Source organism: Anser anser (genome assembly GCF_964211835.1).
Source record: "Anser anser genome assembly, chromosome: 8".
NCBI classification, from domain to species: Eukaryota; Metazoa; Chordata; class Aves; order Anseriformes; family Anatidae; genus Anser; species Anser anser.
Genome location: NC_139728.1, coordinates 17,529,565 through 17,556,362, shown reverse-complemented (window position 1 = coordinate 17,556,362; position 26,798 = coordinate 17,529,565). Strand labels below are relative to the sequence as shown.

Here is a 26,798-nt window from a genome sequence, read left to right as displayed (position 1 = left end):
AGACAGACACTTGTCTGATGCATGTCTACACAGCTGGCTGTCACAAGCTCAACAAGTCTATGAAATGTGGGTCGAGGAGAAGCAATGTGGATCGCCTCTTTCTACAACCAGTGAAATAAGGAAGCCTTCATCAATCTTTCCATGCACATATTTATTACAAAATCAGATATTTATAGGCAATTAGAACAGTTTCTACAATAATAAAGTTTAATACTTTAAATTACTTAGGAAAATTCCACACATCTTTAAGTATTTAATTTAGTATTTCTATTGTTTCTTAAGATGAGTCTTCTTAGACAACACAATAAAAACATTAAAATGTTTCTGTTTTCTTCTGCGCTGCAGTGTACAGCTTCATGTACTGCATTCTTCATTCTCACATGAACATGCTATGTGTGCATCAACAGTATCCTGCATATCCTCTGACTTCTGGTCAAATTTCATCTGTTTGTCAGTCATGCTAGTAGCCGAATCTGATGGCGAACAAGAAATGAAAAGTAAATAGTATGCTTCAGAAGCAGTTTTGCAAGATACAGCATTTACCTTGCACTAGTCATTAATTACACCAGGCTTGGCTGCTTCTAGCTGTTATGCATATTTTTATCTGACTAACTCAAGCAGAGATGTTCAAGGAAATCCACTTAAGTAATAAGTAATTTCTACATTGAAAACTACTACTTCCATGCAGAGTTTTATTAATAACACTTTTAGGAAAGGATATTATGGTCTTGAAGGAAACAGACACGAACCTATCATCTATGTAATCTATATCCACCTAATCTGATCTCTTAATATCTACTATATACTTATGAAAGGGACATACCCCAGTATTACTGTACCTGTGGGCAGGAATCCTGTCCACAATTATCCTTCTATTGCCCAAATCAGCTCAGGGAAATAGGATCATGCCCAAAGGCAGAGATATATAAAAATATAAAAGATGAGGATCCCTGTTTCAGGGTTCTGTATATAATCCTGAATCATCACATGCTTCAGTGCATAGGTTTTCTGCAGAATCACAATGTTGAGTGTACTCTTACGCTGCCCTTACTCTGTTAGATCAAAGCACCATGAAGGGGCATTCAATTTAGATTTTAAATGCAACAATCAGGAAAAATGGTAAAATTACAACAGAAAAACATCTGTATATCACTAAAAAAAAGTTTTACTTATTAGTGAAAACAGGGAAAGGTCTTCAGTCAGACCAATCACATGTTTTGAGTGTAATAACTGAGTCAAGGCACCGTTTGGGCAGCTCCAATTCAGCAAGATTTCTGTTGACTTACCAGCTGGAAGACAGTGGAAACCCACAGTTACTGGAGTCGTCTGGGTGGCGGAGCATCCTTTCCTACAGCGTAGCACAGGCTCTGTAGAGTAGCACTTTGACTCTACACCCGCAAGCTGAACTGTCTTCTCAAGCTTCACAAATGAACGGTGCAGTTTACAAGCTGCAACAGAATCATTGATGGCAGTTTACATTCTTATGTACAAAATCTTCAGATCTCCCCAGACTGACCCATCTGCCAATGATGTTTCACATTAGCAACCAAATTGCGTCTATAAAAACTGTATGTTGTTCATAAGTAAAGCAGCATCACTGACTGATAAGCTTTTCAAATTAGATACGGAGCTACAAAAAGTTAATTTCCAGTGTAACTGGTTTAATTTATAGATTAGGATGTAGAAACATTGTCATTCCAATAAACATTTTGCAAAGTAAACTGGCTCACATTCAAAAGCTTTGAGTATTCATCAGTGGAAAGAAAAAGGGTATTTCTGACCAAATAAAAATAATCACTAAAGAATTACACCATTACCATTGTCATTCAGACTCAAAACTGCTGCAGGGAGCAAGCAAAAGTCATTGCTGCCAGCCAGTAATACTGGTCTCATTTTGGTTTCCCAGGACAAGCAGTTACAAGTGTGTGAGAAGCTAAACAAGCCACAATTTATTGCTGACTATAGGCTTTATTCTCTAAAATTTCAGCAATTTCTTCCATAGGTTGAACGGAAACACAGTGTGGGCACTACTGACTGTGTGAATTTTATTGTGTACATGCCCATGTACTGCATGTACATCTAAAGCAAGTTTGATGCCCAGTATTCTTTACAGAGACACGCAGAAAAATAACAGTTAACGTACAGCTAAACATGTAAAAGTCATCTCCAGGTAGCAAGTAAGTCCTTCCCATCAGGTTTACAAAAGCAACATGCTTGTTTTCCTACCTCCACTATGGTATGCTGTTGCATCATAACCTCAGTCAAGAGAATGGAGTACCACATAAGATCCTAATCTACTGGAACACTTAAAACACAGCTTTTATTTTATTTTATTTCAACAATGTAATTAAGTCCCTGGAACTGCTCGTGTACTTAAATGCTTTGCTTGACAGGTTGCACTGGTTCAAAAATCAGATGTTCAGCCATGGTAATTACTAATCCCCACCTGATTTTTTGATGGATCAGATACTGGCTGGAAAATGCTGTTTGCTCAAATCAAATATTACATGTGAATTTATCCTCTCATATATATATATTTTTAATCTTCTTAATTGTTTTCACTTTAAAACTGAAACAAAGGTTTTGTTTCAGCTTATTTCATTTCTACTTTTTTTCTATTTTTTTAACTTGTAATTTCTTATTTTCTAAACTGAGAAAAAATGTTATACTTTATGTAACTTAATGATTAGCCCTTTTAAAATGTGTTTGTTTTGTTCCAAAATGTTTACGGATTTTAATTTTTTAGAGATTCTACAATCTCTAAACAATTGCAGTGATACTATATTAAATTCATTACAGCTTGCATACCTCCTCTACAAGGTGTTTCTTCCAAAATCCAAGAATGACCAAAGGTCACAGCATCTTTAGCTAGATATCCATTGGGCATCCGATATTCCTGTTCACATTCTGCATCATATTTTCCACATATTCCACATGTTTTCCCTGCCATCCATAAAGCAACTTGAATCTTCAAGAAAAAAAAAGTCAAAAGCATTTCAAATTAACAAACAAACAAACAAAATCACTATGTAGTAGATTTTTTCTATATAGACGCATTCCAGTATAAGTTAATGCACAAACATTTAAAATGTTTGCTGTCTTTGCTGAGAATTAAAAAGCATCTCACAATCAGATGCCAAACTCCCATGATGCTGGTGTCTTTAACTGTATTAGAGCCTTTAAAATCTAGTGTGCCCGTCTAGTGTATTAAGTTATTAATAGTCTAGACTATTAATATGCTGAAGTTTTTGTGTGATGGATGTTTTCCCAGTAGGCGATGCATACAGTATGATACTGTTTTCTTATATTTCTGTTTCACGTTTTTTCTAGTACAGCCTTTAAAACGTAGACAGGAGTTGAAAATATTTTTTTTTCTTGCACATGTACTGCTGACTCAGTCTGTGTATACTCACAGTCCCATTTTCCGGCACACACCTGTTCTATAGGGATAAGGTATTACTGTTGGTGAAAGATTCTTATGTCTCCTGTTCAGGAATAAAGAACAGCACTCTGCAGTGCTGGTTGAAGTATCTTCTTGGTTTTGTTTTTTTGGGGGCTCTGGACAAATTTGGCTTTGCCAATATACACTCTTGCACTCATACACAGATTTAAGGGAATCCAACAGAAATTTCTCAACATCAAAGCTCATGAAGAGGAAGAACTATACCATGAATGTGTGTCCATCAAAGTATAATTTTTCAATGCCATAGGCTGGGGCAACAAGTACAAGGCCTTGCTTTTCACTGTGGATTCCCAAAGAAGCACCTAGAAAAAAAAAAAAAGAAAAAAGAAAAGAAAAAAACAAAGCCAACACTAAAACAGACCCAATTTATCTTCTTTAAGAAAATGTTGCTGTCATGTTTTTAAAACACTCTTTTGCCTCTTTTGCTTTAAATTCCTTATTTGTTCTCAAGAAGCAAAAAAGACAGAAAAACAATGCAGAAATGTGTATATATAGAAAACAGCTGTCTGTAAAAAGTTGGAAAACAATTTAATTATCACAGATTTATTATTTCTCTTTGGGTTATTAGCATATCATGTTTATTTCTAGAAACAATTACAGAGCTACCTTTAATATCTGTGCAGTTCTGCACATAATACAAGGCCCTGACTATACTATATAGGAGTAAGAAAATACAGAAAACAACATGATTGTCACTGGAGCCATTTTTAGCATAATTATCACTTACCAAGTGCATAATAATTAGGACAGAGCTCAGCACTGGCAGATGCTAACCCACTTTCAGCAAGATTTAGCCTGATTTGAATACTACAGATATACAGTCAGGAAACACCTGCATTGTACATTGCCCCTGACTGCATTGTACAGAATGAGGCAAGGTCCTCCTGTGTCCTTTCACAGAAAAAATATTCCTGCTTTGAGAGAAGAAAGCAGGCTGTTTTTTCTGTATACACACAGTAGTCCATATTTATTCCTATCAGATTTCAGAATGCTGACCAAATTTATACCTACAAATCAAAATAGGAAAATCTTTGATATATAAGGGTGGTGAAGTTTAGAAAAGCTTTACTTCAAAAAGTTTTACCAAGCAGGGCTTTATAGTATATCTGATACAATTCTTAAATTTGCAACTCCAGTGGGAGCCACAGTAATGTATGAAATGTTGGTTATATTTTGCTTAGTTTGGCTACTTCAGGAGTTCTACACTCTAATATGTCTTTATAAATATTCACATGCAGCTGAGTGAAATACAAATTCTTAAATAATAATCTTAAAGCAAAAGGTACAAATACTTATTGAACACAAACTGGGGAAATTTTTGTTAGAATTTTTTTTTTGTCTTCTCTTTCTTTCTTTCTCCTAACATATACATGAAAATGAAACAAAACAGATTCTGCATCACCTACCAGCAGATACGAGTGAAACATTTGTTGAGGGGCTTTCAACCCCATCCACCAGCAGTTTCAGCTGTCCGTTGGCAGGATGCATATCAATTTCGCTGTTAAGAAGAAGAGCATTCATACCCTGTTTGTACCACATTCATACACACGGATTGACAAAATTATTTTACTGCTTTCCAAATATCACTGGTCACAACATGAACTAATTTAAACTGCTTAAATTACTTCAGGGGTATTCTTGTCACCTAAAATGCAGGATGATGTCATAGGCATCACATTCAACACGTATGGAAAGTAAATAAGGAAAATGCTAAAATCCCATGGGCTGCTGAACAATTTCAGTATAGCCTAGATCTAAGCTTCTCCCCTGTTAAATGTGGACAGTGTAGTCCCTCACAATCCCAGCATCTGGCAGGAGTTACTTACTGGCTGCCAAGCTTGATGTTGATGGCTTTAAGGTTCATAGCTTCTTCAGCATTCCTCATCATCACCAGGAACTTAAGGTCAGGGCTACAATCCTGAGCCAAGATGTGATAGCAGTTTGCTGGCATCGTGTAGTTAAACTGGACTTCATTAAAGGTTGTGATCTTGTCGTGCGAAACTGAGCAGCGAGCTGTTTAAATAGAAAGCCAGTGAATATTTGCTTTTCCATAAAAGAAACTCATTAAATGGAATGTTTTATTTTTAATGGTATATTATTTTAGCTTTATATTTCTTTTTCGTTATGTGATATTTTTATATGGATTACAGGGGCTTCTGTTTACCAAGAAAAAAAATAGTCTATCTAACAAAATAATTGCCAGAAATTTTAGATGTTACCAGGTCAGATAATTGTCAATCTTGATTTTCCTGAAATATCCTTGCTGATTTCTGTACTATAAGCACAATTTTCTCTCCCAATTGAATCATCCTTGCGTTATTACAGTTTATGTCTTAATTAACTGGAGACAAATAATGCCAGAAAAAAAATCAGAAGATTCTCAAGTAATTCCAGAGACTGCAGATGTCCTGCTTCTGAACCAGATTAAATCCCAACCTTTCAAATTCTCAAGCACTGCAGAGGGGGCTTCAGCAAAGACATTCCAGATTGGAGGCTGCAGCTCTGAAGCTGGTATCCTTGGACCTACAGGGAGTGGCAGGGGAAGTCTCATGGCTTTTTCATAGAGGATCATCTAAAAAGGAATTCAAAAGCACAGTCAAAACACACTTGTGAGAGGTATTCACAGCAAACAGCTGAGATAGCCTTTTCTCCTGTTTTGAAATTGATTTCAGTCTCTTCCACCTTGGCTGACAAAGAATTTATATGAACACAAATCATCTGACTCACTGTCCACGAGTTTTTTGCTTCTGGTGTGTGTCATTCAGATAGCATTTGGGAGAGAATGAATTACTTCCCTTCAAAGGTGGTTAGGGGAACACTTATGGAGTACTAGAGATGGAAATGCATTTCTTCATGAGTACCCATTTTTTTCCATGAGCAAAATCACTCTATGAATATACTTATATATGTATATATACCAAAAAAAGTCAAAAATAAACAAAAGCTGTTTTCATCACTTACACCCAAACTGAGGCTTACTTTACTTAACTTTTCTTTCTCAGAATTCACCCAATGTAATTAAAAAAAAAAAAACAACTCACTTTTCTACCAGGAAAAAAAGAAGAAAAAAAAAAAGAGAGAGAGTGAGGATAATGTTTCATATTTACATCAGGAAGCTTGATAACAACATCACACGTCCTTGGAGAAGTCAGAGCCACGACCACCCTGGCTTGTCGAGAAGGATTCTTGTCCATTTTCTCAGAGAACCCCAGCATAAATGCAGCCCCAGGGACAAAATTGTAAAACCTTCAAAAATTCAAAAGAGAAAGATCTGGTGAAACAGAGAGGCAAAAAGAGGCACATCCAAACCCATCTGCCTCACATCTATGTGTAAGCGGCATATTCAGGATCATTGGTCATGTCCCCATTAACCACTCTCTGCGTTACTGATCAAGTGTTCACTGAAAGGAAGAATCTGTTCCTCAGTTTTCAATAATTTTGTCCAGCATGAGGAATTACTGAACGTTACTACAGGATGGCTACGATTTCCCATTCAACTTTTATGTCCAAAGACAGTTCTCAGACAGATCACAGAATTTAAAATAGCTGGTCCTTTAATCACTAGAACCGCATGGGTGGATACTGATTTTTCACAGTTGAACAATATCATAAATGAGTGACATAAATGAGTGAGACCAAAACCTCACCATTCTGCTATTGATCTGACACCTGAAGGAACCTTAGGCCACTCCAATTTCACTTGTACAGCAGGGTGGCCAGCAAACCGCCCAGTTACCAGCTCAGTAGAAACCTTGTAGTCCTGGCAATTCCGGCCCCATTTCAGGTAACCCTACAGTGGAGAAATGATCCGTTTTTAAACACAGGGAACATGATTTTCCTGTGATGCGTATAACTGTACATAACTATTTTTTGAGCCTTACCACTGCCTTGTGAGCATTGAGGACTGAAGCATCAGCACAGAGCTTCCACTTGCTTGAATCTGTGAGGTTTGACACAAATACCTGCATCCGGGGCCTGATGGAATCGATATCAGCATATACCACGAGCTGGAGGCCTCCTGTCTTCTTATTGTTACTAATGCCATTCAGGAAAACAGCTAACACCGGTGTTTTGACATCACCCAGAAATTTAGGCTAAGAAGAAGGGGAACAAAGTATGCAAAGCATGTCATTATAAAGGAGTTACTATGGAACATTTTAGATGCAAGATCTAGATGGATAAATAAAAAATAAAAAACTGAACCGCAAATATATACCAGCGTATGTACCATACCTATAGATGCCTATAAATTCTCACGCATATGTCTTAGCGTGCATGTGCCTCTGCAAGCACAGATGGATTTTATCACTGTATTTGGTATGAGCCAATATTTGTGCATTTTACTGAGCTGATACCATGGAAATGTTCATAACATTAGGATACAGTAATGGCTATATGATTTAGGCTTAATTGTTAACACCTGTGTATTTGCCCATGAATAAAAAAAAAGTTGTTAAATTTAACAAACATCAGCTGTCAGTTGTATTCACCAACCCTTCTCACAATACCATCCACCAGCAGCTGTCCCTCTCTTTACCTGCCTGGTTGGTCTGCTGCCTTTCACCTCAGACTTCAGCTGTGGGCTCTGTGGGACAAGCAGGTGCCCGAACAGCACCCCAGCACTAAATATAATCTGTTACATTTCTTCATTAAGAACCTCCCCCCTTGACAGCTGGACAATAAGCATGCTACAACTTGCAATTCCTTCACTGCATTTCTCCCCAGGCAGCAAGCCTGCATGCATCAGCCTGGGTGCTGGTGAGGAGCCAAGGTGCTACATGCCATCTCTGGAGCGTGCCTTCTCCTGAGGCTCCTCTTAGCCTTGGTCACTACTACCAATGCCCTGGCACTGCACCTCCTCGTTGCAGGGGGCACAAGATCAGTCTCTATGAGTATCTGTTGGGTTGGATTGCTATGAAGGCAGGCTTATGGTATGAGTGATCCTCACCTTGCTGCAGAGGAAAGTGTGTGGGGGGAATTAAGTGTCTCTCGCTCTTGGTTGATACCCAACACTTCACAATTTCTTACTTCTCTCTTTCCCATGTCCTAGCTGTACAATTACTGTAAACGTATGGCCACTCTGCCATTTTTCCAAGCTGTCAAAAACCCTAAAAATGATGCAACTAACCCGGGAAGCAGCTCGGGATGTGTCATGACTGGATCTTGTAGAGGAGTATGTGCTGCTGTATTGGTCAGCTGGGAGTTTCCTTTTTGGGAACTGCAAGAAGAAAATTCATCACGCTCAAGAAGGTAATGTAAAATCACACTTGAGGAAATTGCACCAGAAGGTGCTGCAGAACATTATCTGTCATGACACTTATTAGTGATAAACTTGCATTCCAACACTGAGCAGCTCAATGACTTGCAATATAATATGCTTCATTCTTCTTAATATGTGCCCTAAAAATCTTGTTTAGTCAAGTAGATGTGACCTCTCAGAAGAGACAAATAAGGAACACACACCTAGATGAGAATTCCCCTTTGTGAAAAAGCAAGGAACCAGATCAAGCCAAACTGAACCAGCCTCTTGTTTCAATACAAAAGATCAGAACTGATTCAGTTTACATCTGGAAGGGCCTGATCACCTGGAGGACATATTGAATGAACCAAATGACTGGAAAGGATGAAATGAATAGAGACACACAGCCAAATGTTTTACTTTTCAAGGAACGCTCATAACAATTTCACTGCCCCTGGCTGTATCACACCCTAGTGAGATATCTTCTGCTGAACTAAAGTACCATAAATTAAGATATCCTCCCACATTTGTCAACACACCTACCCTAGTGTGTGTCAACTATGATTCCAACCCAAGACACCAAGTGATCAAAGCCAGGCAAATGTCCCAGGCTTTGGTAGAGGCTTTGTGTCTACTTTGCAGAACCACAAATCATGCACACAACACAAAGGAGAACATATCTCCCTGTCTTTTTGAGTCTCAGAAGAACCATCATGGTCAATTTGGTGTTCTAAATGTTATCAGCACTGTAATTTTCCTCAACAAAGACAACAAGTGGTCTTTAAGGTTTTTCATTTGACTCACAACAGATTGCAATCTTAATTTACTGAGGAAAGAAAACTCACCTCTTGTCTGTGTGCTGATCTAAAGCGGTACTGATAAATCTCATGACCTCCCTTTGAAAATAACAAGAACAAGATGAAAAGCCTCAGAAGAAAATAAATGCTGCAATTACATTGAAATCTGAGCACTGGGAACTAAGTAAGAATTTTACTAATTATCATTCATGCAGAGTATGCTTAGTCACAAGCACATAATGCACGACTTGAAATAGTTTATATAAAGCATTAATGTTCCTACTGCAAAATTAAGACAGAAACAGACAGTGTGTATTGACAGAAAGCAGTGAATTGGCAAAAAATGCTTCGCTGCCTACAACAAAAGTTTCAGCAATCTTGTGGAAACTTTTGAGATGTTTCAAAGGAGTCATCTGATCCAACGATTGCAGGTGTGTTAGCAGAACAGATTTTGAAATTTTATGTTCCTAAAATTTACTGTGTCAACTCATAATTTGATGCAAAGCCAACTGCCATCAGGATTGCGATTCAGAAATATTAGCATCAATTTACTGACAAAAATGAGTTACCCGTATTTTGGAATACATGCTGCTGCTGCTGCTGCTGCTGCTGCCATCTTCCAGATGTCCTGAGTGATGCCCATGGCTACGGTGACTCACTGACCTACTGCTACTGCTGCTGCTACTGCTGCCATTCAGATATCTTGAGTGATGCCTATGGCTGTGGTGATTCACTGACTTGCTGCTACTGCTGCTAGCACTACTACTGCTACCTTTGCTGCTGCTGCTGCTGCTTTTGCTGCTGCTGCTGCTGCTACTGCTGCTCTTGCTGCTTCTGCTGCTGCTACTGCTGCTGCTGCTACTCTTGCTGCTACTGCTGCTGCTGCTGCTACTGCTACTCCTGCTGTTACTGCTGCTGCTACTGCTACTCCTGCCACTACTGCTGCTGCTGCTGCTCCTGCGGCTTGTGTCTTTGTTTCTAGTTTGCTTTACTTGATCATTGTCATCTTCATCTATGGGCTTTCTATGATCAGGAGAGGAAGCAGATGATGAGGAAGAAGAGGAAACAGCTGAGGAGGCAGAAGATGAGCTGGAGGGAGTTTTTGCATTGGGGTCTGTCCCAAGCTCTGTTAGCATAGTGTTTTCTTTCTTAGAAGGTCGCTTTTTCTGGTGTCGTGTTTTGTTTGCAACCTGCAAAACAGTTCAAAAGGAAGTGCAAGACAGGGGATACATCTGGTTCTATATTACAAAATAAAATATCCCTGTGTGCCAGATGAAATGCTCACCACCGCCTTTCGGTAAAACTTCCTGGCCTCACCCACCACAGAAGCTGCATAACTCACTTAGATCCACTCTTCCCAGATGAAATTTGCCCTGGCATCGAGGACCAGCCCCAGTTGGATGCACCACTTAGAATCAAACTCTGCTGACATGACATGGGCTGACAGCCCCAGCACCCTTCAAACTAGCCCCATTCTTGCTTTCCTATGCCAGTTTTCCACACTAGCCTTCAACACTTGACTTCATTTATTTGAAAATATCTCCCCCCATGCTCAAAATCTCTTACCTTGAACACATTGTCAATGCCTAGAATCTTCTTCAGTTTAGCTTGAATGTCCTCGTATGGAGATGTCTCATCCTCTTCCTCAGACTCTGAGTTTACTTCATGAATTATTTTGGAGGCTGCTCTGGATCCTGCCTGAATCTCCAGCTGAATTTTGTCAATATCAGCATCTGTTTGAACTGCACAGCAATTGCATGGATGAGAAGGTTATACCTCTTCAAATAGCACTAACAAACCTAATAAGAAAAGGCTTGTCCTCAGTACTGTACCTGGCATCAAAACAATTTTAGCTTCATGTTCTCCAATTAATCTGTGCAAATACGTATTTTTTATGAAACTGGCATCTCGTGACCTTCTGAAAAAGCAGAGCTGACAACCAAGACGATGCAGTTTGATGCAAATGTCTCGTTTATGTATTTTTCTTCTGGTGCCATGGAGAAGATCCTCTTGAGAGCTATGGAAATGTTTACTTGGAATGCTGTCAGGCCCCTGCTGCAGTGGAGATGAGCATGTGAATACCACTGGGAGCATATCATAGGCAAGAATAAAACTGCAGACGTGCAGCACAGAAGGGGTTAATCTTATTATATAAGAAAAAGGGAATAGATTACCATTGTGAAACTTTCCCTGGAAGCTCTCTCTGTTGGATTGAAAGGTTCTTCCACGATATTTGATGAAGAATCTCCTGGGAGAATTGAGGTCCTCTTTTCAACACCTAGTTCTCCTATGTTTCTTGATACAGCAAAAGCCTTATGTCTGTGGAAATATGCACAGAAAATGGCAAATAATTCCAAAGCCATGTTTTTGGATTAAATTAATTATGTCCTGTCAGTGCCACATAACATTACAGAAGTATGTTATTTGAACACAGGAACTGCATACACAACCATATGTAGAAGTATTGTTAAAGTTAAATAAGAGAAAAACAGGAGAAACATCACTGGAAGTTTTCAAAGCATGGCAAATTTAAACAAATTTCAAAAACATGAGAGACATTCATTTAAAAATAAAAATAGAATAAAAAAAAATTAACAAAACAACAAACAAAAAAAATTGAGCTCCTAAATAATTTAGGCATCTTTTGATTTTTATTTCCCTTATTCCTATCTCTTGCTTTTTACACTAAAGGTTATGCTACACACTGAAAAAAATCACACTGCAGAAACCTCCATAAGTCAGTGAATCGTGAACTTCAGGCTACTTTCTGTTGCTGAAGCATTATGAAGTAATGCCACTGTACCTTCCAACCAATATCTCAGTTTCCTCACGGCATGGATTTGTTTCAATCTTAATATTTTTCAACTTCATGTCTATCTTGGCATCAAACTTCATTGGCACTCTCATCTGGACCTTGCCTTGAATTTCAACAGCATGTTGAAAGTATTCTGTGTTGACACCCATTGTTGCGACTGTATGTACGTATAAGCTGAAACAGAGCACAGTGGCCATATGTAAGACAGGTGTTCTTTTTTAGCTTGAGGTTCCCCCCTTTCATAAAAGACTTCCATTAATATCTAAAGATTTAGAAAACTGCCATACCTTGGGTTTATGTCAGACCGAATCTGCATGGTGGATTCAAGCAACTGAGAAGGTCTAAAATCTCCAGTTAAAGGTGGGGTCATCTTTCCGTCAACTGCAAACAACAAAACAACATTTAAAAATGGTAAAACTGAAAGAAATGACTTGAATATAAGCAAGCCACTGTTTTCAGGAATAGGTAATCTCTTCTGTTAATACAGCTAAAAAGGCTGAAAAACAAGACAGATGAGATTTTTCTCAAGTCCGAAAAATAAACCATGCAGAAAACTTGTTCTGTGTTCAAGTGCTTCAGCCCACAAGGATTTTGGTGATCTGCTGTTGGATTTCCTCCAGTCTTGCAGTAAGGACCCCAAAATGGACACAGAACTACTGACGCAGCTTGAAATGCGATAAATAAGGGGAGAAAAACATTTTGGCGTTTGCTCTGCCCTTGCTTTGGCAGCCACGGATGCAGTTGGCCTTCATCACCACAAGGGCACACTGCTGATTCACTATCAGCTTGTCCACCAGGCCTCCCAGGCCCTTTTCTGCAGAGTCGCTGTCTGTCTGGGTGACACCCAGTCTACATACACTTGCATGGTTTACCCCATCCCAGGTGAAGGACATTTCATGGCCTTCGTAAAATTCCAGCGCACTTGTGCTGGGCCATCCCTCCAGCCTGTCAGCATCCCACAGAATGGCAGCCTGACCCCCCGCATGGTGACCTCTCCCACATTGATCTCATCCACAGATGTGCTGAGGGTGGCTTCTCTTCCAAAAGTTCAGATTGTTAACAGAGACAATGATCAAGTGCTGACAACTGAGGAGCATTGCTCCTAGCAAGCCACTAATTAGACCCTCATCTGTTAACTACTCTTTGAGACCAGCAGTCCAGACAGCTGTCCCTCACTCTGTAGTCCATCCACCCAGTCCATACCTCCCCAGTTTGGCTAAAAGGATGTTATTCAAAACAAAACATAAACCAAGCCAAACCAAAAAACACCACGGCAAGGAGGTGGGGCACAGTTTCAAAGATGTTATTAAAACAAGCTAACAAAAAGCAAGAGCAGCCAAGAGAGGATGCATAGAGAGTGTAAAAAGAGCACAAGTATCTATATTTCATTCTTCATCCTTATGTGGTGTCAGCAAAAGGAAGGGTGACTATCAACCTCAATTAAAAGTCTGTAGCACAACTGTATGATCAGTGAATTCTCTTCATGACAACTCATACTTGCCCATTTATTCTGCTAAAACAGAACTCTGTCTCTTTTCCAAGACTTCTTCTCTTCCTGCCTTCTCTAATGCTACTGTTTAAATCCTGCTTAGTGTGCATCTGCCTCTCTCAGCAGGTACCCCCTTCTGCCCATTCCTGCAGTCAGCCCCCCACACAGCTTTCACGTCTTCTGGCCTTGAATGCTGTGACCTTTCCCTCTGGTTTCCCAGATTTCTCACCTAATTTCTTCTGTCTTCAGTGCATTCAAACATAAGGCAGAAATCAACTCTGACCTGCTTCTCTTCAAACATCTTTACTAGCGCCCCTCCTGTGTTTCAAAACACTACAAAAATCAGTTGTTTTTTTCTTCTACGTCCTTCTCTGGCCTCTCTCAGCCTGTCCCTCCCAGCCCCTGCTCGGAGCTAGCACAGCACATCTCGTACTCTCCGACTCACCGTTGGCTGCAGCACGTGCCAGGGCCGTGGTGTATGACCCGTATTCCAGCGGCAGGCCGAGGCAGCTGGGAACAATATATCGCAGCTCTCCCATCCACACTGGCTGTGTCCACTGCCCTGAAATTCCACTGCGGATCTGGTTGGCAATTCTCTTCATCGCTGTGTTTCTGTCAGCAGGTTCTACTATCGTCTGTCAGCAAATAGAGATCCAAGAGGTGAGGATATGAAATTATGATGGTGTCAAACCTCGCAAAGAGAAGTAGTGGCCCCTGGTACCTTCATAGCTTGTTGCAGGACTTCCTTATTGATGTTGACATAGGCCACCTCTTGGCCAAGTATTTTCAAGTAGGCTGATATCAAGGGGGTCTCTGTCGGCAGCTCTTTCCATCCCAGCAGCTAGGGAACAGATAAGGAAACAAGCAAAGTTCCTTAATGAAACACTTTATAAATGACAATTTAGCAAGGTGATGAAGACTGTTAATGACAAACCTCCAATTTTCTTTTGCCCCTTGCATCTCTTTACTTTTTTGTTAATAGCTTAGTGTCACTATTTCAGATTTACTCCCTACCATTGAGACAGATGCCCACAAATAGCCTTCCATCCACAGGTATTCTGGTGAAATAACATTTACTCTAATACGGAGGGTCTGGGCCATTTGTACCATTAAACCCAGTCTGAAAGCACAGCACCAGATAGAGAGATCTTCTTGTAAACTAAGCTGAGTAAATGAAGGGAGGGAGGAGAAAACCTGCCAGGCATGAGAGATGCTTTGTGCAGCAACATCCACCTTCCCCCTCGCCTCCCTGCTCCTTCTGCAGTCATACCTGAAGTGGGGAGGAAGCAGGGCAGCAGTAAGACCTGTGAAAGTTATCATAGACATTACAGGAATAATGTCTTCTGCAGTCCCACTGCAAATCCCTCTCTCACAGAGATATTCAAACTGACTGCTACATGGGTAACACCCTCCGAGACGGACTTAACTACTATGATAAGCCTCACTAAATACCACTTCATATAACCCAGACATAACATTACTGAAACCACCTACGGTTTTTCCAAGCTCCTTTATCTTCTTGTACGTGGGATATTCAGCAAACGGAATATTTCGCTTCATTATAACATCTGTGAGGCCTTCCACTCGAACGCCAACCTACCAAAACAGCATGAGAAGGAGTGGTCTGAAACATACTTACAGAGTGGAAACTTAGTAGTCACATTTTTAATTTTTTTAATTCGCTTTATTTGTTTTATTGTTGATTTAAGTAAATATTTACCTCCACCAAATCAGCCACTGAACCTGCAGAATTTGCCATCAACTTGGAAATTATTGCTGATGGGAACATTGTTCCTGGGCTGTTCATAACAAAGACATCGCCAGCAACACCAACTCTATAGTTATCTGTGGTAGAAGTAAACAAAAGACACATCTTTTTTCTAACCTTCTGCTTAGCATTCAAGATTGTATTTCTGCAGCTCTTTCAATTACTGACTCTAAGATATATCATGACATAAGCTTTAATTGTTTAGGCTCAATTTAATAAATGGTTACTCCTGTATTTTTAAATATGTGACTGTTGCATTTAATCCAATTTCTTTTTCCAATGCAGAATCTTTTACAGTATTACAGGAGGCTGTAACAGCAGAGAAATGAAACGAGAGACCATTTAACTGACATGAAGTACGCTAAATACACATTACTGCAGCAAAAGGGGAAAGCTTCTACCATAACTTTTGAGAAGGAAGAGATTAATTTTTCAGGAAGAAATAAACTAATTGTTTCAGAAACTAAACTTATCAAGTATCTTACAGAATCTCTTTTTGCATCCAGCAGCAGTGTTAATGGAAAGAACTTTCCTAGACATAACTCACATGGGGACTGGCAATGTTGTATTTCTCCAAAAGACTTAGTATCTCTTAAGAGATTTCTGAAGTGAAAATTTCCCAGTCACTGAAATGCTTTACTCACCAAAGTAACCACCAACACGAATAACCTTGCTGTACCGATAGCTCAGCCTGTCCAGTTTGGGGGCCAGCAGCTTAAGGGCAATATTGCAAGCTGAAGATCTGATCAAAATAAGAAAGGTAATAATATCCAGAAATAAACTGCAATCCACCAGAATATGAAACTGAATTCAATTTTGTTAGCATATGCGTGATTACTAACAAGAATGTTGCAGACTTTATTATTTACAGAAAGAAAGCGCACTTTATTCCTGTCTTTACTTACATGTTGTACATATACGGTAATCTGCTCTTTGACAAAGCCTTCATGTGGGAATACACGAAACTGGCCACTTGCAAATTGCTCTCCTTCATCACCACATTAGCTATCGTTGTTATTAAAGGAAGGGCAGGCCTTGTCTCAAAGATAACAGCACAAGCCATCATTCGCACTTCAGGGAGAAGTGACTGGTCTGCAAGGATCTGGATGAGATATCCCTGCACCTGTAGAGAGGTAACATTATTGGGAATTACCAATAATTTAGACTTTTTTTGCAGAATGGATCTACACATAACCCACAAGAAATATGGGAAGGGGGTGGGAGGGGTCACTATCCCTGCAGAAAAGCTTCCTGATCTGGCTTATTGTATGGTTTCATACTGTTGTATTAACACAACTGAATGGGGCCACATGAGAACAGCCCCAAGGAGAAGGGATGGCACTGATCTGAAATAAATGTCCACGTATCAAAAAACCATCAGCATGGCTTTTTGCATTCAGAGGCTGACATTCAGAGATCGGTGAATAAATTTGGAAGAAACAACTGTAGATAATACAATGGATTTGTTCTTTGCAGTAACCCAACTGACACAGTGAAAGTGCTTTACTATTTTAGGCGGTACTTACAGTTCTGGGGTCCTTCCAAGCTATTTTTCTCAAGGCCATGATAGCATCAATCTGAATGTGGGTTGGGATATCTGAAGCACTGGATGAAGATATCGGAAGGAACTTCAGGATGCGCTTTAAGCTGGCTGGTTCTCCCATGTTACCAATGCACTTCAGAGCTAATTTCATTTTGTCTTCACGGCCCTTGCTGATTGCTTCATCTGCCAGGTCATGGATAGGCTATGGAAAAAGCACAGTTAAACCTTTTCTGCCTAATGTATACATCGGCCACAGTGATCTCCTTAGACACTAAAAAGCCTATCACAATAAAGCAAATGGTTTTCATACAGGTATTCAGTGACGGCTGAGAAAAAAAAGGATGGGAAAACTGTGTTTTCATTTATTATCTACATTAGTAAAATGATTTATTGCCTTTGTTCTGAAGGAGAACTATGAAGTGCGTATTTGTCCAACTGACAGTTAATAGTCAATTGAAAAATGTATAGCTGACATTTTCATACTGTAGCCGAAAAGAGTTAAGCTAAAGTACATTAATAAGCTACTAAGAACAATCTGAGAAAAAGACACCCACCTGAAGAGCTTCTTTAGGACATGCTGATGTCTGAGAACAGTATCTATTGACCACAGAACTGTATCCCAAGGAGGCAACTTGTTGAAGCATTGGACTTCTCTGAATTCTAGAGCTGGTCATTAAATCCTGTAGGAAAAATAAATAAATAAATAAAAATATATCAATGATGCATTTTCACTTAATATTCTTTTTTTCCTATTTAAGAAGAGGAATATTGACTAGAGATGGGAAAAATCCTGTTCAGAATAAATGCTTACACTTAATCATAGTGTCAAAATATCTAATGTTTGTATTAGCGTTTTAACTTGCAGCTCTTTCCAGTTTATAGGAATATTTTGCAATTAAAAGAGCTATTTAAATGACGTAACACACAAACCACCATTTATGTTTCAGAAGTAAGAAATAATGTGGACAAAGGTTTGTCTGTAGACAGCACGACGCGTGACTCCAGCAAACTAAAATGGGAATTATTCTCAGAAGCTGTTATAGGAGAAAGGCTTTTATATTACTGTAGCAATATAGAAACACACTCTTCTCTCATACAGATAATGCCAAAAGAAATTAATGGATCACGATTTTTACAAAATTGTTATACATGAGGGGAGAATCTACTTTAATAAACTTTATAACCAATGGTTGTCATCAATTACCATTCCTTCTGTTATCAAATAGGAAAGATTCATGTAGATTTACTCACTGCTGCTATTGGAAGAGTGTGTTCATCAACCTTCATTAAATGGAAAGCCAAAGAAACAGTTAGAAGAGTCTGAATGTAGTTAAGTTCATCGTTGCGAATTCTGGTCTTAATGAATTTTAGTGCTTCTGTGGTGCCACTTGCAGAAACTGCACTCAGTAGCCATCGCCTGCAAGTAGGTTAGAAAAATAAGTCCTTAATTTTAGCTCTCAATTCTCAAAAAAAAAGTAAAATTCTTTAGAAGATCGTACACATAAATACCTGTAACGAGGTTTATCTGAAACTTGTCTCCAGATAGACTCAAGAGTGTCAGCGCTTGCTATTCGGCAGAGCTGGACAAGCTCTAGGAATCTTTGTGGAACATCATCGTGGAAATCTTGTTGGTTATTCAGGACTATGTGTTGCAGTGTTTCTACTATCTGAACAACAAGAGAAAGTGAACACATAGTTAATTCCTTTGGTATTTCTGATTGTATTTTTGATCACTTTTATATTATCTTTTGATTAGGAACCCAATTCAAAGATTTAAAAATTCTATACCCGTTGCTCGGGGTTTTTTGTCTTGACTAGCTGAAGGGGCATCTGTGGCAGTACATCCGGGAACTGGTAGCGAAGGCTTCCATAGCTCTGCATGGGAATGCCTGGGGCGCTCCCTCGCTCACTTCTCACTTCCAGCAAGGTAAGCTGTTGTCTGTCAAGAAACAGAGAGGAATGAAAAAGTGTCAGGTAAGGAGTGAATTACCCCTCTCTCCCCATCTGCCTCGTCTGTCTGTTGGTTTGATGATACTGAGACATTACCTCTTTTAGTCTTTACGGATTTTCCCAATCCCAGTAAAATCTTACAGTTTTCTAATGGATAAAGTCCTCAGATTGGTACAAAATAGTTGTTATTCTCGCTTTGAGAGGCAGCCCCACAGCCTGCCTACCTTGCTTCCATGACAGCAACCCCAGTAGGTTCGCTGAATGGCGAGATCTGGTACACCTGCTGCGACGCAACCTCTGTGATCAGGGTGCCACTGTCCGAGTGCTTGAGCTTGTAGGAGAAGGCCGCAGTCCCCTTTACCAGCCTTTCTTTCTAGAGAAGGACAGCGAGACCCAAATAGTAAGTGGCGACAGAACAGCCATGTTTGTTGTGAGGAAGGTCTTTTCACGTCTCACATACCATCGTGTCGACAGGACAGGGATAGATGTAAGCCATTCCAACACTCTTCTTCACCTTCTCCTGGCAGTTATTTTGGTCTACAGTTTTGGTAACAGAGACTCGGCTATTCTTCCTGTCTTCCTGGATGACGTACCTTGTATGGCAAACACCTCCAATTCCAGCCTGTATAGATGAGAAGAGATAACGAGACTTCCTAATTATAACAGGATTTCACCACATGAGAGAAAGTTTTACTGCTTCTGAAGGAGCAGTAGGAGAGTAAAGATATTCTGAACTATGTTTTGGGTAAGGATAAGCTATGTTTGGGTAAGAATATACTGAATTATGTTTTGAAACCTGTTAACTTTACTCACAAGTTACCCTATTGAACTAAAAAACTGAACAGAAATGGATATTTTAAACTCAGTCAAGGAACTGAGAAAAAGTAATCAATTAATTAATATCAACAATGAACAAATAAAATGAATCAAATAGCTGTATCAGGGAAGCAATATAACAAATACATTCGTAGCTAACAATTCCTTTTTCTTGAAAGTATTATATTTTACATAAAGCAATTTTACAAATGTCTTTAAAAGATCCAGCAAAAGGAATACCTTCAACACATACACACACATTTTCTTTTTTGCGAATGAAAATCAATTTTTTTCATGATGGATGGCTGAAAGTAGATTAAAATAAACAGGAACATGAAGGAAGTGCACCTAAACAGAACACATCCTTTCAATAAAGTAGTTTTAGAATAGGAAAAACAAACCTCTTGCAATTCATAGACATTCTGTGATTTTTTAATGGTTATCTGCATCATGTTCAGGATTCCTCTCACTATGTTAATACACGTATCAGGGCAGTCTTCTGGGGCATAAATGTTTCCGATCCGTCCACTACTGTATTCAAATTTGAAAGGCCGGCTGAAACATGATGAGACCATTTGTGTGATTTTGGAAGATCGAGTGAACGGATCCCTGGGCCAGACTCCATTGTATTCCTCCACTTGTGGGGAGCGGACCTGAGAGGAATTTTAGAAAGGACATTTATATGAATAAAATTACTTTGGTACTAAATATGTAAACAGATTGGAAGAAATCAACATAATCACTAGTTATATACTCTTTCCTTCCAAATATAGGCTCAGATATCCATACAGCAGTTGATTCTTCCATCTCTTGCTTACAATGTAAAGCCAGTACAAGTCCAAGGTGCTCAGCAGTGTTCTTTTGTGGTACAGAAGCAGTTAACATACCCCCATTATCTCTCAGGAAAATTTTAAACATCAACTATATAGGTAAAAATATTATTCAAAAAAAGTAATAAAAATAGATTCAAATAAATTTATCCCTATTTTTCAGGTTTAAATTAAAATAGCTGTACCAGGTTCTGCTTTAGACTAAATCTAAGATAAAAAGGTAAAACCATTCTATTTTTTTAAAGTCTTAGAAAGTTTCATTTTAATTCCTCCCCTCCCAAAATGCTTGTTGCTTTGACTAAATTACTTGTCATATTTGATAGTTGTGAATTGCTTAAATCAACTCATTTGTTTGTTTCTTTATAATTAGAAATGTGTTTATAAACCTTTTTTTCCCCATACGGCATAATACAAATCAGATGCAATTTCACTAACTTTGGGGAAGTTACTGCTAATTCAGGTGTCTCTCCAAGCACAGCCTGGTGCACACAACGTAACAATTTCAAGATGAAGACTATGATGAGGAATACAATTCCTAGCTCATAGCTTTGACATCTTGCCTTCATTAATGAAACAAGATCTACTGCTCTGCTAAAGCTCTTGTCATTGAACTCTGTGCCCAGAAAGATGCTCTTCTTTGTAACTAAATTAAACAGACAAATAAAATATTTGTCTGAAACATTTATTTTGGACGTGTCAAACCCTATCTATAAGAGGCATGCTTTCACATGTAAAAATCTTTTCTTGCATTATTCAAACACTAATAATTGCTACGTGCTACTTTTTGATGTCTTTCACTTTTTTCTTTTCAAGTGTGTAAACATAATCTACACTTATTAATTGCCTGCATGACCATGATTTTACATACCCAAGTCCAGGCTCCCCACCAAAGTTGGAAACATTTGTTGAGAATTGAATTGAATCTTAAAATCAGAGCATGCTTGAGTGCCTTGAATTAGAATTAAACATTTTCTAACAGAACTCCTGATTTTGGCACCTCTATTTCTGACAGAAAGTCATGAGAAGCACCTGCTATGAACAATTTTCACAACAAGCACTTGTAAGCGGTTGGACGCTAAATCACTCCTCACTTAAACTTCAGTTTGCAGATCATTCTCTGAAATCTACAGCACTAAGTCTCCAGATCTTTACAATCCAGATCTGTACAATGCAATGAAATGAACATCATTTGCAGTTCAGTATTGATTGGTATGTTTGGAAGCAGATGCGATACCTTGAGGAGGTAAGTGTTCTCTGATAGCCCAGTGATCTCTAGCTTGCTGCTCAAGCGCACACCAGCTTTTGCCAAACTTCTTTCTTGAAGCCCATTCAACATAAAGCCTTCATAGCTGTACAGGTAACTCTTTCTGCTACTGAATCCCGGGTCTGCGGGAAATAACAGCCATTTTCACAATAGCTGTAAGCATGTTCTAATAAATAGTCATCATAACAAAGTCACTGATAGAAGCATATAGACAGAAATTCACTTACCGATGTCAAACTTCTGGCTACCTGCAAAAATAGATGGAAAACCATGTAAGTAACATTTAGTCTAAACCTAACTGTTTTCAGTGAACTCAAGAAAATTCCAGGAAAGAGGTATGAAGAAGGGATGTGTATGCTTACCTACAAGGGTGAGCACTAGGGCTAGTATGATTCCCCTCATAGTGAAGGTGAATGGGGCTCTGCCAGGCATGGCGAGACTTTTATGGAAGAATGCTCAGGAACACGTGGCTGTATTCTGCTGAATTCTCAAGTTTTTTATCAGTTTATGTAAACACTTCCCTTTTTGCAATCATACCTTCTCTTCACACGGAAAAATGAAAATCAAGTCATACCTTGGCATCCCACTGTTTTTTTGTATAAAACTTTTGTTGGATTTTCCAAAAGTTTCCACTTATCCTAATAAAAAACTCTTACAAGGCCATTTGCAATAAATTTACAATAGACATGTTACTTGATTCCTAGACTGAGTAATGGCTGGCTGGTGGTATGTGGTCCTGCCACAGATGAGATTGATTTTGCCCAGGTTATGTTGACCTGGCACCTGACACAAGCTGTTATCTAACTGATAGTAGCCCAATTAACAAAGTAGAGTCAGTGTCATATACATTGACTGTGTTCTCTCTCTTACCTCAGCTTTGGCTTATGGCCACCCCTGTGGACAGGAGACAAGGGTAGATTAATCTTTGCTATTCTTATATTTATATGTGCACCAAAGCACGCTTAACAACCAACTGAGAAAAAATATATTTATTTATTTAAATCACAGGATCAACGTGTCCTTTCAGCTCCGGTCACACTGACCAGAAATATTTTTTAAATGAACGAAGGTTTCATAAGCATTCTGTAAATATTTTGTCTTCCAAGGTAAATGACAGCTAAACATGAACAATTAAAACCCACAGGGATTCTCAGCAGCAAGCAGGGAGAACAGAAGTGCAGGTCAGCTAGAACTTCTGCATTTCCTAAAGAGCCAAACACAAAATGCAGCCAAGTACCTGAATTGATGCAGGCTTGCAGCCAATTTCATCACTAACAGTGATTTACATTGATAGCACAAGAACACATTCACAAAAGTGCTCTGTTCTAGAAATGTCAGGAGCATGGAGGCAATGGGCCAGGTGTCTTCAGAAATGGGAGATGCACAAAAAGTTCTTGCCCTTTTTGAACGTGGTGATAGATAATCATGAAAAAGGACAAACGAGTTCTTGTCAACCACACACAAAAAAAAGTTAGCCTTCCAAAGTGAGCTGGGTGGCAGCTGGATCAACAACAAAGACCAAAAAAATGTGCAGGGTCTTCCAAGTTTAAGGTTAGCTCTGGAGGGGCAACTTCAAGCAATGCAGACAACTGGGGGCTTCAAATCACACAAAAAGCCTTTAATTCTAGTCTAATTCAAAATTTATGACATACTGGTTATTCAGTCACTTTATTTCTGTTCCCACAGTACCTACAAGATTTACCACAAGAGAGTAGTTTGTGGCAAACAGTGTTTTAATGACCACAGATGAACTATGTGATTTCGGTTCTAGCATTTTCTAGTAACTGCTCTTCCTAGATTGTTGTCCCACAAGTTTTGACTTTTTCAAATGGATCTCAACTGGATTTTAAAATCCACCTGGGGTTGTGCAACCTCTGTTTTGAAAACTGCCATAGAATTCATTTCAGAATACTACAGTGTTGTTGCAAGAATTTGCCAGAAATGTCTCCTTTTACATGATTATCAACCTATTATTAAGTTTAAGCAGACAAGCACACTTTGCACCTCGGTGATAACCTCATAATGATGCACGGCCAGCTCTTCCCCATAACTTTTTTTTTTTTTGTAGCTGACCATTTCTTTACAACAAACTTACATGTTAAGCATTACAGTTAGTTGCAAGTCTTGTACTCACGTTTTGTTTTGAGTTGTGCATGTACATGAGTCCAACATCAATGTGAAAACTAGAACAATCTGTGTTATGGGTTACTGCTTTTTGTGTAAGTACAGCACAACTTCACTGGGAGTAGTCAACACTGGAGAACAGATGTATTGTAATAAATAATAATAAACAAACTATCAAACAACATGAATATTTCTCCCAGGGATCGGTTTTTGGATGCAACTATATCTTTCAAATCTTGTCATCTACTTCCCTCCCAAATTAGATTGGGTGGGGGTGGTGAAGAAGCAAGCTTATCTTTACACACAAAAGCTTTGTGGTAACTGCAACTTCAAAAAAAACAAACGACAAAACAAACAGAAAAAAAGAAAGCACAAGTAGTAGCATGCAACACACAGTATTCCCATCATCCTGGAAATACCTATTTTTTGTTCAAGAATAAACTCTTTAAATAGATATTATTTAGGAAATTTACTAAGTAGTTACCTTGGTCCAGTTGAAGCATACACACAGTATTCCCAGAGAAAAGCAAGGATATGGTCTGATTTTTTTCATACACATTGGAGTATTTTCGTCCTGCTGCAACTAAGCAGAGCAAGTCTGTAGAAGCTACTGGAAGCAGTACTTCAAATTAGGAAAATTAGGAAGGGGTCTGGTTTGTAGGGAGAAATTTTTCATAAGTAAATCTTTTGTTTATTATTTTATTTTTTTTTTTTGCTATACAGCCTGTTTTACAAAAGCTATTTTGTATCACCCTCAAAGAAAAAAAAATGAAAAACTTAACAACTGCAAACTAATCCTGGAAAGTAAGGTCTCCTACCTAATCAGACTTACATTTATAGTAAAAGCACTCTCCCACCATGTAGACTGAAAAAGAAACCTAGATAGCAGCACGCAAAGCATGCCAGATTTACAGATTTTGTGAAATAAAACACCACAGAGTGTGAGAGAACAACTCATCTTTTCAGTATCATGCATAGCTGGCTAACAATAACTTTACATGTCATTGCACTGCAGCTACCACTTCTTGTTCCTTCTTAATAGGCCACCTGCCCCATCATCTCAAATAGGTGCCTATGCGTGGTCACACACCTGTATGGCATTCCTCTGAGTAGTCTTCCCCTCTGCTTCTCAACAGTCTATGATTATGTAAGATCCTAAAGTTCTTATACTTTGCTGTGTTGGAAATAATGTCACCATCTACCAACCAGGACGTGAGTAGCAGTAGCTTAGCAGTAGCTGCAGTTTTAGAAGCTCCCTGATCACTGGGTATGGTAATCCAAAAACTCTTGGCACACTCGCCTTCTTTACAGAGACAGGACTGACTCTACCCCAGACTTCCAGAACAGACCTGTAAGGTCAGCTCAGGCCTCAGTTGCATACATACTTCTAACACAGTTGGTTCTTTCATATAAGCATTAAACTGAATTTCCACTTCCATGTCATGGGTTACAGAAAGTTAAAGCAAATAGTATAAAATATTTATCAGTTCCTAATCATTCAATAAGCACAAAAGATAAAATAAGAAAATAAATAAAGATAAGAGAAAATAAGTAAATTACTTTCCTCTTCAGAGGCATTATCATCTTAAAAGTGACTGTCATGAAAAAATACCTAGTCAAAAATCCAACTAAATTATCCAGCAAGAACACATTTAAGTGTTCCAAGAAAGCACCAAAAAACACACCTTAATTACTTCAGAACAGCAGCAGCCCCTAGTGGCATCCTGTTAATTGCCTCAACAATGGATTTACAGATCTAGTGGAAAGTGTCCCTACCCATCCAGAGGGGTTGGAATTAGATGATCTTTAACATCCCTTCCAACCCAAATCATTCTACGATTCCATGATATTGAGTAAACTAATAGTCTGAAAATAAGAATCTTGCACGTAACCTGCTCTTCTCTCATTTAATTGTCACTATATGAAAATATTCAGTTTACATCTTTGAGTATGCTTTTGGATACTACTTCTACTCTTCCATAACTAAAAGTCACATAAGCTCTGTTCAGCCTGGGGTAGAAGGTGTAAGGTCAGCAGTACCTATACAGATGATATCAGTAGTGTTCACTTATTGTGAGGGAACTGGAGAAATGTTTTAAAAGACTATAAAAAAAAAAAGAAATGATATTTCAGCAGAAAGATATGACCAACCAGATCAATATATACAATTCTGCATCTTTAAGGTTCCATACGGTTCTTACACAGCAAGTATCCTCCACAGCTTGCATTGACTGCTACCTCATTTTGAGCTGTAACTGAAGGCACTGAACTAACCAGCAAAAACTTCAATGTTTTCTATCTTAGCTCCACGAAGAATTCCGGTTTCCTCTCTTTCTTGTTATTCTATTGTTACTTTTTTTCAGGTAGTCCAGTTGCTCTATTACAACCAGGTGTGAAGATAAGGGGCACAGCAGCAACGTCTTTTCAGCGTAGGGTTCTAAGCTTCAGAGTTTTTCCTTCCTATGACCCTGAGAAGAGCAAAAGTTTCTTAGACACCTTCCAAAAGGTCAATTAGACTAGGGCTGGAGCTACACCCGTGCATTAACAAATACATGAACATCCAAAAGAGAAGAGATGAATGCGTAATAGGCAAGAAAAAGTGCATGCTTTGTATTCAGTTGAAGGAGACTTGGGTTATTTCATCTACACAGCTATTTTTTTCAGGAAGTTATAAACACAGCAGATTTCTCTAGGACTACC

General features: G+C 38.8%; 1 protein-coding gene across 13 annotated transcripts; it reads right to left on the bottom strand.

Annotated features, from left to right (window-relative positions):
* Positions 1 to 60: 60 nt before the first annotated feature.
* LOC310903609 (vitellogenin-2-like) lies at positions 61 to 26,795 on the bottom strand. Of its 13 annotated transcripts, none has more exons than XM_083847160.1 (36): positions 24,931 to 25,173; positions 24,583 to 24,708; positions 22,202 to 22,222; positions 21,945 to 22,096; positions 20,282 to 20,533; positions 19,525 to 19,686; positions 19,289 to 19,437; positions 18,903 to 19,053; positions 18,624 to 18,781; positions 18,366 to 18,531; positions 17,669 to 17,794; positions 17,098 to 17,316; positions 16,477 to 16,694; positions 16,216 to 16,313; positions 15,524 to 15,648; positions 15,298 to 15,399; positions 14,525 to 14,644; positions 14,249 to 14,438; positions 12,602 to 12,695; positions 12,303 to 12,488; positions 11,674 to 11,818; positions 11,332 to 11,551; positions 11,066 to 11,241; positions 10,069 to 10,689; positions 9,548 to 9,598; positions 8,592 to 8,681; positions 7,345 to 7,557; positions 7,111 to 7,253; positions 6,571 to 6,709; positions 5,900 to 6,035; positions 5,290 to 5,476; positions 4,870 to 4,961; positions 3,668 to 3,765; positions 2,809 to 2,968; positions 1,287 to 1,448; positions 61 to 473 (listed from the first exon to the last, which is right to left on the bottom strand). In XM_083847160.1, the coding sequence occupies exons 1-36, from the start codon at positions 24,956 to 24,958 to the stop codon at positions 355 to 357; spliced, it is 5,595 nt and encodes a 1,864-aa protein (XP_083703286.1). In that variant the 5' UTR covers positions 24,959 to 25,173; the 3' UTR covers positions 61 to 354. The 13 variants fall into 13 exon arrangements, with proteins under 13 accessions (XP_083703286.1, XP_083703288.1, XP_083703289.1 ...); XM_083847154.1 differs by having other exon boundaries at positions 62 to 473; positions 11,332 to 11,554; XM_083847159.1 differs by having other exon boundaries at positions 62 to 473; positions 11,332 to 11,554; positions 24,583 to 24,705.
* Between the last annotated feature and the right edge of the window lie 3 nt (positions 26,796 to 26,798).